The sequence below is a fragment of the Bos indicus genome, chromosome 6, assembly GCF_029378745.1.
Source record: "Bos indicus isolate NIAB-ARS_2022 breed Sahiwal x Tharparkar chromosome 6, NIAB-ARS_B.indTharparkar_mat_pri_1.0, whole genome shotgun sequence".
Lineage (NCBI taxonomy): Eukaryota > Metazoa > Chordata > Mammalia > Artiodactyla > Bovidae > Bos > Bos indicus.
Genome location: NC_091765.1, coordinates 114,703,185 through 114,718,720, shown reverse-complemented (window position 1 = coordinate 114,718,720; position 15,536 = coordinate 114,703,185). Strand labels below are relative to the sequence as shown.

The following is a 15,536-nucleotide window of genomic DNA, read 5'->3' as shown; positions in this document are numbered from 1 at the left end:
AGATGGTTGGATGGCATCTCCTACTCACTGGACATGGGTTTGAGCAAGCTCCAGGAGACAGTGGAGGACAGGGAAGCCTGGCGTGCTGCAGTCCATCGGGTCGCAAAGAGCTGGACACGACTTAGTGACTGAACAGCACATGTAACATCCATTTTCCCATTTTAAGCCTTTTTGAGTATATAATTCAGTGTCATTATAGGCGTTCACAAGTGTGTGACCGTGAGTGCCATCCGGCTCCAGAACTTTCATCCTGCCCACCTGCAGCTCTGTCCCCATCAACACTGACTCTCCGTCCCCTCCCCCAGCACGTGGTACCCACTATCTTCCTTTCTCTTTGAGTTCTGGGCTTCCCTGCTGGCTCAGTGGTAAAGAATCCGCCTACAACGCAGGAGACGCAGGTTCGATCCCTGGGTAGGGAAGATCGCCTGGAGGAGGGCATGGCAACCCACTTCAGTATTCTTTCCTGGGAAATCCCATGGACAGAGGAGCCTGGCGGATCACAGTCCATGGGGTCACAAAAAAGTCGGACATGACTTAGCAACTAAACACCAACAGCTTGTTTGACAGCTGTTTGACAGCTCTGGGGACCTCGTATAAGTGGGATCATGCAGTACTCGTCCTTTCGTGACTGGCTTACCTCACTTGGCATAATGTCCTCAGAGTTCACCCATGGTGTAGCATGTGTCAGACTTTCCTTTCTTTTTCAGGCTGGATCATTTATCATTGTAAGAATGAACCACATTTTATTTTTCCACTCACCCATTGGTGGACATTGGGGTTGTTTCCACATATTTGGCTATTATGATTAATACTGGCAGCCCTTCATTTCTGAAGTATAGATGAGATTGTTTTCTACTTAGAATCATTAGGAAATTGTCTTCCTGATGAAAAAGACCTTAAAGACTGGCTTTTTCCGGCTTCTTCATTTCATGGAGGGGAAATCAGGAAAAGGGAACCACTGAGCACACACCTTGCCTACCCTGAACTCATTTGCCATTTCTCTGCCCACTTATCTAAAATGATGGGAACTTTGGCAGCTAAGAGTGGCCTCAGTTAAGATCCTTTTTTCTGGAGGGTGTTGTAGACTTCAGTAGATTTGGGAAGAATCCCATTGACCAGTGGTTCTTGAACTTTTTTGCTTAGGACTTTTTGGTTTCAAAATATGTGTCGAGAATCCCAAAGAGCTTTTTTTTTATTTGTGTGGTTATATCTGTGGCTATTTATCATACTAGAATTTAAGTCTGGAAGATTTTTGAGATATTAAAAGCAGAGACATTACTTTGCCAACAAAGGTTCATCTAGTCAAGGCTATGGTTTTTCCTGTGGTCATGTATGGATGTGAGAGTTGGACTGTGAAGAAGGCTGAGCACTGAAGAATTGATGCTTTTGAACTGTGGTGTTGAAGAAGACTCTTGAGAGTCCCTTGGACTGCAAGGAGATCCAACCAGTCCATTCTAAAGGAGATCAGCCCTGGGATTTCTTTGGAAGAAATGAAAGCTGAAACTCCAGTACTTTGGCCATCTCATGAGAAGAGTTGACTCATTGGAAAAGACTCTGATGCTGGGAGGGATTGGGGGCAAGAGGAGAAGGGGACGACAGAGGATGAGATGGCTGGATGGCATCACCGACTCGATGGACGTGAGTCTGAGTGAACTCCGGGAGTTGGTGATGGACAGGGAGGCCTGGCGTGCTGCGATTCATGGGGTCGCAAAGGGTCGGACACGACTGAGCGGCTGATCTGATCTGATCTGATTAATATATTTATGCAAAGTAACTGCATTTACCAAAGTGATATAGTGTGTGGAAGAGTGGCATTGTTTATGTTTCTGCACGTATCTTCAGGATCTGGCTTAATGGAAGAAAGCTGGATTCTTGTGTCTGCGTCTGCATTTTGTTTGTTATGAACCATTGTTTTGGTGGAAGTACATAAAGATAGTCTGGCCTCACACAGATATGTACTCGGAAAACTGCAGAATATTTTAGTACCTTTCCAGAAAACTGTGGATATTCTTTGACACTGCACTGAAACTCAGCGAGTGGTAGTTTCTTAATGGTTCGTGGCAATGTGGACTCTGACGCTGTATCAGAGAGCACTTGCTCTCAGTTATTGCTGTTCAGTTGCTAAGTCATGTCTGACTCCTTGCGACCCCATGGGCTGCAGCCCACCAGGCTTCCCTGTCCTTCACCATCTCCCGGAGTTTGCTCAGACAGATATCCATTGAGTCGGTGATTTCTCTGTTACATGAGGATATTTCAGCTTATTCTGCACCTTACTTGTGTCTTTACCCACACATGATTTTATGACATGATGGTTTCCTGAGTTGCGTAGATCTTCCGAATGTGGACACACTGCATTATACACCAGGAGATCACGTTCCTCGGTGTCATTCCTAATCTCACTGGAAAAGTCTCTGTTGGAAAGCCATCATGCTCCTGGTGGTGGATGCCTGTGTTTGAAATTCTTATTTTCACCTGGAAGCGCAAATTCTCTCATTTCTTCTTCGGTGCTGCATGAAGAGAGTGGCTCTGTGTACCTCACGGCTCAGACACTTGTCACGCATTCTTCCTGCTTCATCACACAGCATATTAAAAAGGTTTCCTCCAGGGCCGAGATCTAATAACAGCAGTGATCTTTACTGCTTCATCAAAGGGGCTCTTAAGTGAAAGCAGCATTCTGTAAATTTTATTTATTTTTACTGCTAGTGTGTAAGTGAAGAATATATTGGCCGAGAGTCCAGTTGGGTGTCACTGCTTTGATTTGCACTAAGATGCCGACAGCTTACCCTCCCTTTCATTTGCACCGTTAGTGCAGGAAATAGTGAATGATGACACAGTGTCGTGAAAATAGTTTGACCTCGCAGATGCCCTGAAAGAATGTTGGTGTCTCTCACAGGTTCACATCATGGGGTGAAGCTCGCTGACGTCAGCCCTGCGGTCCAGTCCTGTGGGAGTCAGAGGGAGAATCTGCTTTAACCCTAGAAATGAAAGGCGTGACGGAAGTCAGGACTTGAGCTGCCATCGCGGTCCTCCCCGGGACCCTTGTTGTAACTGTAAATGCGCTCAGTCTTCCTGGGGAGGGAGCCAGCCCTGCAGAAGCACAGGGTTGGATGTTGAGTTTCTGAAACCACGTCCTAGTGGTTGTCTGAAAGCTATATGGCATTTTAAACTCCCGTCTATCCTCCTGGACACTGAAATTTAATATCATGCAGTTACCACCAAATGATGGTGTCAGGCTCTCGAGTCATGACTCCATCTGTCGGCACTGCGGCTTTGGAGCCCTCCCAGCCGAATACCGTCGCCTCCGAGCAGGGAGCGACCGAGGAGCAGTCGGTCTAGAAGATGATGCATGCATCTCTGAGATGACCTGTGTTTGTGTTGGAAAACCAGAGTCATCCATCGAGCTAAACACAGAGTGCTTTGAGTAAAAGCCTGCACTCATTCTGACATTTGCAAATCGATGGGTCTCACGGTACCCTTCTCTCCTCTCCTTCATTTTCAGCAATGGAAGAGTTAATAGTTGAACTTCGTCTCTTTCTTGAACTCCTGGACCACGAGTATCTCACCTCAACTGTCAGGGAGAAAAAGGCAGTCATCACAGACATCCTGCTGAGGATACAGTCGTCCAGAGGTATGTCCCTCTCAGACTTCTGGTCTGTCTTCTTCCAGTCTCTTTTGGCCTCAAGTGCTAAGTCGCTTCAGTCATGACCGACTCTTCTGTGACCGCATGGACTGTTACCCCCCAGGCTCCTCTGTCTGTGAGGTTTCCCAGGCAAAGATACTGGAGTGGGTTGTCACTTACTTCTCCAGGGGATCTTCCCAACCCAGGGATCAAACCTTGTCTCTTATGTCTCCTACATTGACAGGCGGGTTCTTTACCACTAGTAACACCTTTTTGCCTCTAAGCCATCCTTAATTCTCATCTTTCTAGAACACATTCATGAATGAATTTTTTTACTCCTCAGGTTGTCATTGAAGGCCTTACTATGTGCCAGGGACTGTGTGAGTCCTGGGTTTGGAAAGATAAAGCCTTTAAGGAGTTAATGGGATAATGGGTTCATTGTTGGAGTCCCTAAAATCACCCAACATTAGGAGGTTTGCTAGGACTCAGCATGGAGTTGTATTTTCTCATGGCTGGGATTCATCACAGAGGTTGTAAGGACACCCAGACAGGCTATAAGGGAAAAAGACTCCTGCCAAGTCTGGAGGGTTCCACGCACGGGCTTCCTCGTGCTCCTCCTCTCGCGAGGCTCACACAGATCGCACTGTCTCCTCAGCGACAAAAATGTAGCTGCCCATGTGCCATGCTTCTATTCCGGGAAGCTCACTGGAGACTCAGCGCCCAAGGACTTTCCTGGGGGCTGGCCACATAGGCACCCTCTGCCTGGCACATACCTAAATCTCAGACTAACAGGAGAGGAGGTTTGTTGGTCAGGGTTCCCTGGAGGAACAGAATGCACGGAGCTACCAAGGGAGATGGAAAGATCTGGGATAGGGATTGGCTCATGTGGCCTCAGAGGCTGAGCAGTGACACGACCTGCCCTCTGCAGGCCTGAGGCCCGAGAAAGCCGGTGGTGTAATTACCAGACTGTAATTCAGTCCGAGTCGGAAGGTCCGAGAAGGGGCGGTGGGGGCGGGAGGGTTGCTGCCGGTGTGCGTCCTGATCAGAGCAGCAGGAGCACCAGTGTCTGAAGGCAGGAGAAGACGGATGACTTGACTCCAGCCCAGAGGGTGTGTCCACCCTTCCTCCCCTTTTCTGTTGTGTTCAGATTCTCAGCACACTGGAGGACGTCCACTCACACGGGGAGGACCATCCTCTTTGTTCAGTTCTCCAAGTCAAATGCTCATCTCTCCCAGAAACATTCTCACAGAAGCACCCAGAGATAACGTTCTGCCAGCTCTCTGAGCATCCCTGAGCCCAGTCAGGTTGGCACACAAAATGAGCCATCGCAGCAGGTGTTTGGCATTGATCGTGTTGTTTGCTCAAACAGTCTAGGAACCAACGTTAGACCAACCTCATCAATTAAGCAGTGTTGGAAACGCTTCTGAAATTCACATTCCCCAATGCCAGCCAAGGGCACAGCCTTGCCCGCAGGCCCTGGTAAAGACAGCATGCTCAGGCCTGTTGTGTCCCCACTTTGGTGCGCGGTGGGTAAGACAGAGTAGTGGGGACAGAGCATCTGTGTTAGGAGAGCACCCGAGAGGCGGATGCCCCCAGACCCGCTTAGTGAGAGAGAGTGAGTGGGGTAGGGGCTGGGGGCAGTTCCTGGGGGATACGGGGTTAGAATCTTGAAGGCAGGAGACACCTGGATGAGATGTGGAGGTTTACTGTAAACAGCTTCACTGAGATATAATTCCCATGCCATGCACTCCAGCCATCTAAATGTGCAGTTCTTTGCTTTTTAGTGTGCAAAGCCATGATTTGACAAAGTTAGATTGGCATTCCAGAAAGTTCTGCTGGTCAGTCTGGGCGGTGGGCTCAAGGATCTGGTAACAGGTGGAATGAGAGCTGCCTGAGTCCCTGAGACAGAAGTGCAGGATGAGCACGGTGTTTTGGGGTCAGTCAGATTGAAAGGGCCAGTAGGATGGAGAGAGAGCTCCATGTGCTCATTTGTGCCTGACTCTTTGCGACGCCATGGACTGTATAACCCTCCAGGCTCCTCTGGCCATGGGCTTTTCCAGGCAAGAACACTGGAGTGGATTGCCATTCCCTCCTGCAGGGGATCTTCCTGATGCAGGGATCCTGCATTTGCAGGTGGATTCTTTGCCACTGAGCCACTGTCTCTGAGACAGAGACAAAAATAGGGCTGAAAGCCTGCTTTTAAGCGATGCTGCTGCTTCCCTGTCTGAGCCCTTTCTCTACCTATGATTGCCCATGGATGAACCCCAGGCCCCTCAGGCTGCCTACAAGGCCCTTTATGACATGTGGTGCTCCTGGGTCGGGAAGATCCGCTGGAGAAGAGATAGGCTACCCACTCCAGTGTTCTTGGGCTTCCCCTGTGGCTCGGCTGGTTAAGAATCTGCCTGCTATGCGGGAGACCTGGGTTCGATCCCTGGGTTGGGAAGATCCTCTGGAGAAGGGAAAGGCTACCCACTCCAGTATTCTGGGCTGGAGAATTCCATGGACTATATAGTCCATGGGGTCGCAGAGAGTCGGACACGACTAGTCACTTTCACACTTACCAAAATCCCAGACTTGCAGGAAAGCAGGTTTGTTAATCAGAGGTCCTCAGAGAAACAGAATCAGTGGGACTGAGCTGAGAGAGACTGCTGTGAAGTCATGTGGGCTTTGCTCTCTGTCTCTGCGCATCACCCAGGCTGTGACCTTGAACAAGTTACTCAACGTGTCAATGCCCGGTCTCCACCCCTGTGGAAAAAAGGGGTAGCAGCATCTACCTCAGAGGGATGTTGTGCGGATTGACAAGATGATATAAAACTTCCAAAGATTGCCTGGCACGGCAGATATGAGTGACTGTTGACTGTTATCTCCTACTCTTGCTTTTGCTGGCAGAGGCAACATTTCTCGCAGCCTCATCTCTTCTGTGTACACCGTGGGTCGGTCACCTGAGACCACTGGTCTGAACCGGCCGCAGTTTGGGCCTCCTGCCTCTGGAGTTGCTGTCTGCTCCCCCTGGTTTCCCTTCCTCTCTTCCTCTGCTCAGTGGGTTCCAACACCCTTTCCCTCCCTGCTTTGTTCTGGATGTAGAATACCTTCCCCATACCTTCCAATTCACTGATTTTCTCTTCAGCTCTTTATTCTGCTTAAAACTCATGCACTGATTGTTTTGGCAGTAGAATTTCCATTCATCCTTTATCTTTCTTTTTTTCTTTTTTTGACTGTTTCCAGTCCTCTGCCAAGATTCTGGTCTTTGTTGTAGCTTCTGCAGGTCGGGGACTTTGTCTTTTCCCAGCCCGTGACATCGTGCTCAACCCCTTGTAGGTGATCACTGAGCAGTTTTTTCTAGGTCTAGGGAGTTGAGCCCTTGCGTGTAAAGTGCACTGGGCCCGAATTAGCGCCTTCCGGTTCCCTGCTCCCCACATCTCCTGAGAGTCGAGCATGCATATGTTTGTCTTCCCAACTTGAATACGCTGGCCTGAAGGTATGAGAGTGTGTCAGTCTTGTCAGCAGCGAGCAAGTCTGTTAACAGCATCCAGCCCAGGAGGGTGCTCAGTGTAGACTCACTGATTCCCAGGGAAGCGTCTGCCCCCTCGGTACGTGGGTGAGCACTAACCTGGGCAGGAGTTCAGGAGAGGCTGCTCTCCTTGAGAGACCGCCCGGCCTAGGGAAGGATGTCCACTTTGGTGCCAGCTCCATCGTTCTTCCTGTCCGTGCTCTACTTAGTGCTGCAACCTTTTTTTTGGTCCAGCTGTAGATCTTTCACCTGTAGAGTGAGGCAGAAGAATACTTACCTTGCAGGACTGTTGTAAAGGATTAGGGAAAGTAAATATTTGTGATGTGTTCAGTGTGGGGTCAAGGAGGTGGCAGCTGTTTACAGCTTGCTCCTCTTCCTCATCCAGTTTAGTTCAGTTCAGTTGCTCAGTTGTGTCCAACTCTTTGTGACCCCATGGACTGCAGCACACCACGCTTCCCTGTCCATCACCAACTCCCAGAGCTCGCTTAAACTCATGTCCATTGAGTCACTGATGCAATCCAACCATCTCATCCTCTGTCATCCCCTTCTTCCCCTGCCCTCAATCATTCCCAGCATTAGAGTCTTTTCAAATGAGTCAGTTATTCGAATCACGTGGCCAAAGTATTGGAGTTTTAGCTTCAGCATCAGTCCTTCCAATGAATATTCAGGACTGATCTCCTTTAGGATGGACTGGTTGGATCTCCTTGCAGTCCAGGGGATTCTCAAGAGTCTTCTCCAACACCATAGTTCAAAAGCATCAATTCTTCAGGGCTCAGCTTTCTTTATAGTCCAACTCTCTCATCCATATGGGCTTCCCTTATGGCTCAACTGGTAAAGAATCTGCCTGCAATGTGAGAGACCTGGATTGGGAAGATTCCCTAGAGAAGGGAACAGCTACCCACTCCAGTATCCTGGGCTGGAGAATTCCATGGACTATATAGTCCATGGGGTCACAACGAGTTGGACACGACTGAGTGCCTTTCATTTTCTTTCACATCCATACATGACTACTGGGAAAACCACAGCTTTGACTAGACGGACTTTTGTTGGCAAAGTAATGTCTGTGCTTTTTAATGCTTTCTAGGTTGGTCATAGCTCGTCTTCCAAGGAGCAAGCCTTCCTCATCCTCATTTGTGCTTTTGGTGCAGGTTTTGAAGTGAAGGATCATGCCACGAAGCCAGAGACCCCTAGCAGCCTGCCGGCCCCTCCCCAGATGCCTTTGCCCGAGATCCCACAGCCGTGGCTGGTGAGTGCAAGACCCACCATTAACTTTGTCAGAGTCCACATGTACGCATTAATATATAGTATCTGTTTTCCTCTTTCCGACTTAGTCACAGACTCTGAGTTCATCCATATCTCTGCAAATGACCCAGTTTCATTCTTTTTTATGGCTGAGTAATATGCCATGGTATCTACATACCACCTCGGTATAGATAGTGTGGTTTATGAAGCAGAAATAGAGATGCAGTCTTGGAGAACAGGCGTATGGACACCAAGGGGGAAGAGCGGTGGGTGAACTGGGAGGTCGGAACTGACATGTGCAGTTCTCTGCTACGTCCCTACTTTATAAGTAGCGAACTGATGAGAGGCTGCTGCACAGCACAGGCAGCTCCACTCAGTGCTCTGTGGGGACCTAAAGTGGGAAAGAAATCCAGGAAAACAGCGGATAGAATCCCAAGGACGGGGGAGCCTGGTGGGCTGCCGTCTCGGGGGTCGCACAGAGTTGGACACGACTGAAGCAACTTAGCAGCAGCAGCTGATTCACTTTGCTGTACAGTGGAAACTAACAGCATTGTAAAGCAAGTGTACTTCAATAAAAATGAAAAAAAAAAAAAAAAAAGTCCCACAATCAGGAGAATCACTGGACACCTGGGTTATTTTTGGTTCCAGGGCAGGTGATAAAAGCCTGATTCTGCAAGAAAAGAGGCCTTGGTTTGCTCAGGGCATGCCTATGAGTGTGTTTTGGGGAGCTAGTAATGGTTAAGTGGGAGGCTGTAGGTGTGGCCTTCCCACAGGAGGCTGCTGGGCCTCTGAAAATTGCTGGAGCTACAGGTCCATGGAAATCTGTTCTTAAGTCAGATTAAAAAAAAAAATCAGATGATTATCAGCAAAATAATGGCAGTAGAGCCTAGTGACATGCCCGTCTCTCTGCGTTAGCTCTGAGTTTGAATATCCGTAGCCTAAGACTTCAATATTCACTGTTATGCTTCTTTCTGGGATTAAATATCCTTTTTTTTTTTTTCTCCAGAAGAAAAATATGTACATAGTCCAGGAATGTGTATTTTATTTGATTTTCTGCATTCAAAATTTGTTTTGGAATTCTCTGGCTATTTTTGTGATCTGGGGATATTCGTGTTTGCCATTTTTCATGCCCCACTCAGCTTTTTCTGCCTTTTGCTATTTTCTAATTTGCTTACTCAGGAAAATTAGGCTCTCATTCAAAATTAGAGCAGTGTCAGTTACCTAGCAACTCTTTTCCTAATGGTTGCTTTCTGTATGAATCATCTTATCATCTGTCCAGCCAGAGAAAAGCTGCAGGAAGACAGGGCCACAGCCTGTTTGTTTTGTCCCTGCCTGGGTCCCAGCACAGGGCCAGTGTCCTGTGGGCGCTCCGTGATGATCACTGGAGAGGGGATGGAAGGAGCTCGGCACTCACTGGGTCCCTACCACATGTCACAGGGCATGCTTATTCCTCTTCCACTTACAATTTCATTTAATCCATACAGCCTGACCTCAGAGAACCCTGCAACACCTCTGAACACGTGAACAGTGTGTGTATCCACTTTACAGAAAAGGAAATGTGGCTCCACTGGCAAAGGGACAGCCCAAGGTTAGGAGGAAAGGCAAAAGCAGATTTTTATAACCTATTCTTTTGATTTCAAATCCAGCCTTTTCTCAGTAATACTGTCAGTATTTGTGGAAGTGAGGCAGCAAAACCAACGTGAGTGCTCACCAGCATTCACAGACAGAGAAGGTTTGTCAGGAACCACGAGCCTGTTTCTGCATCGGGTGCTGAGGAGGCAGCAGGGTCCAGGGCGCAGACGGGAGTGTGGCTGCCTGCTTCCAGGTACCAGCTCTGACACTTGCTGTGTGGGTTCAGACTGTAGCTTTCATGTCTCTGTGTCTGAGAGGCCTCATTCCAAAACGAGTGTGCTAATAGCATCACCAACTCGATGGACATGAGTTTGAGCAAGCTCCGGGAGTTGGTGATGGACAGGGAAGGCTGCTGCGCTGCAGTCCGTGGGGCTGCAAAGAGTCGGACACAACTGAGTGGCTGAACTGAACTGAACTGAATAGTACTTAGTGAGATTGTTGTGAAACCGAAAAGAGTTGGTGTGCCTCAAGTGCTTGGAATATCTGCCTTGCATCTGTTAAGCCCTGTGCAAGAGCCGGCTGTTACTGTGTAGGGCAGTGCTTCTTAAAATTCCAGGGAACTTGTTAAAGTGAGCATTCTGGGCTTCCTTGGTGGCTCAGTGGTGAAGAATCCACCTGCCCAGTGCAGGAGACATGGGTTCAATCCCTGGTCTGGGAAGATCCCACTTGCTGCAGAGCAACTAAGCCTGTGAGCCATGACTGCTGAGCCTGTGCTCTAGAGCCCGGGAGCCACGACTGCTGAGCCCATGCTCTGGAGCCCGGGAGTCACGACTGCTGAGCCTGCGCTCCAGAGCCTGGGAGCCACAGCTGCTGAGCCCGTGCTCTGGAGCCCGGGAGCCTCGACTGCCGAGCCTACGCTCTAGAGCCCGGGAGCCGCGACTACTGAGCCCGTGCTCTGGAGCCCGGGAGCCTCGACTGCCGAGCCCGTGCTCTAGAGCCCGGGAGCCGCGACTGCCGAGCCCATGCTCTGGAGCCGGGGAGCTGCAACTCAGCCTGTGCTCTGGAGCCTGAGAGCAACAACTGCTGAAGCCCGTGTGCCCTGAACTTGTGCTCCACAACGCGAGTATATTCCTGGTGGTTTTTCAGGGCATTTGTTACTCAGCAAGTAAGCCCGTCATTCTGTAAACTGCATTTGGTGAGTTGGCTTCTGTCCAGTGGGTCATGTGCTGTTGGCACGTTGACTTCCAGGAGATTTGGCTGGTGGGAGAGTAGAGATGCGGTGGGTAGGAGTCTATGCCAGGCAGAGAGCGTATCATAAATTAAAGCACAAGCCCAAGAAAGACCCCGAAAGACTGAAGCCTGCAGACCCCTCTGTGTGGGTTTGGGTGGCTCGTCTGTGGGTGAGGCTGGAACACACTGAGGCGGGGGTTAAACCTCGAGGGGCCGTGGGCCTGCCTGCAGAGCAGATCGGACCATCCTTAGAGCAGCTCTAAGTGACCAAGGGGGGTTTGTTTCTAACGTAAGACTTAGGGTGCTCCAACCTGGTGTTATTTCATTCATTTGAGCCATAGTTGCATTTTCAACTCTTTTAAAAATGGCACGTATCAAAGGAATACTGCCTTTTATCACAGCTCTGTGTGTTCTGATCTCTGAGAAATGAGTCCTTTTCTCTTTTTAGCCCTTTTAGTGTTGAACATCGCTTTTTGCAATTGTTACTGTCTCTTGATGTCCTTTTTTCCTGGACACTCGAGAGGCTGGGCAGGCAGGCGGGGTCACATTGACCACTTTTCTGAGCACACTGAGCATCCCATCACCCCCCATTTCAGGCCTGACAGGCCCATAACTGAGGGCCCTCACCTGGCTCTGTGAGGCCCTCTTGGGCATCAGCGCTCCTCTTTGGTTGGCTGACACCTAAGTGGGCACCACCCTCCCCAACAGGATGTGGCAGAGACCAGATGGGCCTCTATGCCCCACAGCTGGTGAATTACACTCAGGTGATAGAAGTGAAAGGGAGGGGAGGGCGGGATCCAGTGGGCCTCTGAAATTTATCCATCTGGGGTAATTGCAGCTTTGTGCCCATCGATCAGCAGTGCCTCCTTTGGCATTTTTCTGATTGCACTAGATTTTCACCTTCTGAAGACGGTGTGTGTTCTTCTCCTTGTGTTCCTCACGTTGCAAAGCAGAAAACGCCGGGACGACCGCTCAAGGTCAGGGCCGCATCAAAAAGCCCGCCTTGTCACGCTGATTACCCTTCTATACAGGAAGGGAGCAGTGCACGTTTCTGTTTTGCCCTTAGAGTCAACACGGCTGCAGCCCAGGGTCCCTGGATGAGCCGGCGACCCCTTCAGTGTGGCCTGTAGGTCAGGCGGTGGGAGTGTGGGTGTGTGCTCTTCGAATTCAGATCTGCTCTCAACCCTTGAGGTCACAGGGTGGGGTGCAGTGTCTTTACAGCCCCTCCAGCTCCCTTGCTCTCCGGGGGGGACTGGAGCAAGCCAAAGTATGCATATGCATCATGAAAACATTTCTGGGAAGGGCTGCGCTTTTCAGCAGATTCTGGGTTTTGTTTCACACTGAGAGCTGTGCAGCTGTCAAAGGCCTGGTCCTTAGTTAGCACGCAGCCGGTGCAGAGGGAGCATTTGTGAAGGCGGCCGGGTCGTCCGGAAATGGGTCCCATCTGTGTTGACATTGGCCGCCCAGCCCTCCAGCCGGGGCTGATACAGACCACTGGGGATTGTGCTTCCTGCCCTCTCCTCCTCCGCTCCAGAGTAGCAGGGGATCCTCGGACAGGGAGACCTCACACCTCCCTGCTGAGCGAGGAGAGCAGGCACGCTCCTCTGGGGGCTGCAGACGATACGGATGATACCTCATCAAGGCATTTTCCAGAAATGTTTTTATTTGCTCACTTGAGTGGTCACTCCAATGTTCCTGCCTGGAGAAGTCCACGGACAGAAGAGCCTGCTGGACTACAGCCCATGGGGTCGCAAAGAGTCGGACGCGACTGAGTGACTACATGGTACTTAGATGGGAGTGTGTGTGTGTGCGCTCACTTGTGTCTGACGTGTTGTGACCCCATGAATTGTAGCCCACCAGACTCCTCTGTCCATGGGATTTCCCAAGCAAGAATACTGGAGTGAATTGAAAGAGACACATGTACCCCAGTGTTCACTGCAGCGCTGTTTACAATAGCTAGGACATGGAAGCAACCTGGATGTCCATCGGCAGGTGAATGGATAAGAAAGCTGTGGCACATATACACAGTGGAGTATTACTCAACTATAAAAAAAAGAACGCATCTGAGTCAGTTCTAGTGAGGTAGATGAAACTGGAGCCTATTATACAGAGTGAAGTAAGCCAGAAAGAGAAACACCAATACAGTATGCTGCTGCTGCATCGTTCAGTCTTGTCCAACTCTGTGCGACCCCATAGACGGCAGCCCACCTGGCTCCCCCATCCCTGGGATTCTCCAGGCAAGAACACTGGAGTGCGTTGCCATTGCCTTCTCCAATGCATGAAAATGAAAAGTGAAAGTGAAGTCACTTAGTCGTGTCCGACTCTTAGCGACCCCATGGACTGCAGCCTACCAGGCTCCTCTGTCCACGGGAGTTTCCAGGCAAGAGTACTGGAGTGGGGTGCCATTGCCTTCTCCCCAGTACAGTATATTAACGCATATATATGGAATTTAGAAATATGGTGATGACAACCCTGTATTCAAGACAGCAAAAGAGACACAGATGTAAAGAACAGACTTTTGGACTATGTGGGAGAAGGCGAGGGTGGGACAATGTAGGAGAACAGCATTGAAACGTGTATATTACCATACATAAACTAGGTGATGCCTGCAAATTCGATGCATGAAGCAGGACACCCAAGGCTGGTGCTCTGAGACAACCCAGAGGGATGGGGTGGAGAGGGAGGTGGGAGGGGGCATCAGGATGGGGGGACACATGTGCACTCATGGCTGATTCATGTCGATATATGGCAAAACCCACAATATTGTAAAGTAGTTAGCCTCCAATTAAAAAAAAAAATGACTACTGGAGTGAGTTGCCATTTCCACCTCCAGGGGATCTTCTTGACCCAGGGATTGAACCCGCATTGACAGGTGGATTCTTTACCACTGAGCCACTGGGAAAGCCCCATTTAGATTGGGTAGAAGATAGCAATTTAGTGTTTTGATGTCTTTAGGCCAGACCCTGTGTAAATATAATGACTTATTATACCAACAGGTAATAGGTCATTTTTTTTTTTATTATGGTAAAACATATGTAACACAGACTTTATCATTTCAATCATTGGTCAGTGTCCCATTTAGTTGTGTGAGAGTTTATTTTCTTGGGCTCCAAAATCACTGCCGATGGTGACTGCAGCCATGAAATTAAAAGACACTTCCTCCTAGGAAGAAAAGCTATGACCAACCTAGACAGCATATTAAAAAGCAGAGACATTACTTTGTCGACAAGGGTCTGTCTAGTCAAAGCTATGGTTTTTCCAGTAGTCGTGTATGGATGTGAGAATTGGCCTGTAAAGAAAGCTAAGCGCTGAAGAATTGATGCTTTTGAACTGTGGTGTTGGAGAAGACTCTTGAGAGTCCCTTGGACTGCAAGGACATCCAACCAGTCCATCCTAAAGGAGATCAGTCTTGAATATTCATTGGAAGGACTGATGCTGAAGCTGAAACTCCAGTACTTTGGCCACCTGATGTGAAGAACTGACTCATTGAAAAAGACTCTGATACTGGGAAAGATTGAAGGCAGGAGGAGAAGAGGGTGAAAGAGGATGAGATGGTTGGATGGCATCACCGACTTGATGGACATGAGTTTGAGCAAGCTCCGGGAGTTGGTGATGGACAGGGAAGCCTGGCGTGCTGCAGTCCATGGGGTCACAAAGAGTCAGACACGACTGAGTGACTGAACTGAACTGAGTTCAGTCGTGTAAAGTCCATACATATTGTCGTGCAGCCCTTAACATGATCTGTCTCCAGAACTTTTCATCTTTCCAGACTGAAAGCCTGTCCCCAGTGAACAGGGCTCCCCCCGCCAGCCCCAGGAGCCAGCATGCTACTTCCTGTCTCTCGGAACCCAGTGAACAGGGCTCCCCCCGCAGCCCCAGGAGCCGGCATGCTACTTCCTGTCTCTTGGAAACTGAGGTTTTGGTCCCAGCCCCTACCACCTGGCTGGATGGCATTTCGTCCTTCCTAAAGTACTTTCATAGCAACTTCGTTTTCTGTGTTTGACAGATGGGATCATGAGATTCTTTGAGATTATTATGACAAAAATAGTTATTTTACCAGTTGCAGAGTGGAGACTAAGCCTGAGATTTAAAACACAATCATTTAATTCCCAGGGAAGTCAGATGTGATCCTTCTGGTGGATGTGACCCATCCCGTTTCTTTTCTCCTTGTCTCTTGAAAACCTCAGAGTTTGGCGTTGCGTCTCATCCCTACGGCATCTTCATCATGGACCTGTCCCGTGTCCTGTTGGCATGGCCGGAGGACTCTCCCCCCTCCCTGCCTCCTGGTGGAGGAGGAGCGGATGAGAAAGAGGCTTCACGGCCTCTCATTCAGAGTTGTGTGTAAATAAAACTTGAGAAAAT

At 49.3% G+C, this 15,536-nt stretch overlaps 1 protein-coding gene across 3 annotated transcripts in view; it reads left to right on the top strand.

Annotated features, from left to right (window-relative positions):
* Positions 1 to 15,536, top strand: part of AFAP1 (actin filament associated protein 1) — a 149,507-nt gene that overhangs the window by 49,482 nt on the left and 84,489 nt on the right. For 2 of the 3 annotated variants that reach the window (XM_019963268.2, XM_019963267.2), the window contains exons 2-3: positions 3,500 to 3,628; positions 8,279 to 8,376. In XM_019963268.2, the coding sequence (XP_019818827.2) occupies positions 3,502 to 3,628; positions 8,279 to 8,376 (225 nt within the window). In that variant the 5' untranslated portion in view covers positions 3,500 to 3,501. Of the gene's footprint in view, positions 1 to 2,386; positions 3,051 to 3,499; positions 3,629 to 8,278; positions 8,377 to 15,536 lie in introns of those variants that run through there. The other variant, XM_070791870.1, reaches the window with a different exon arrangement.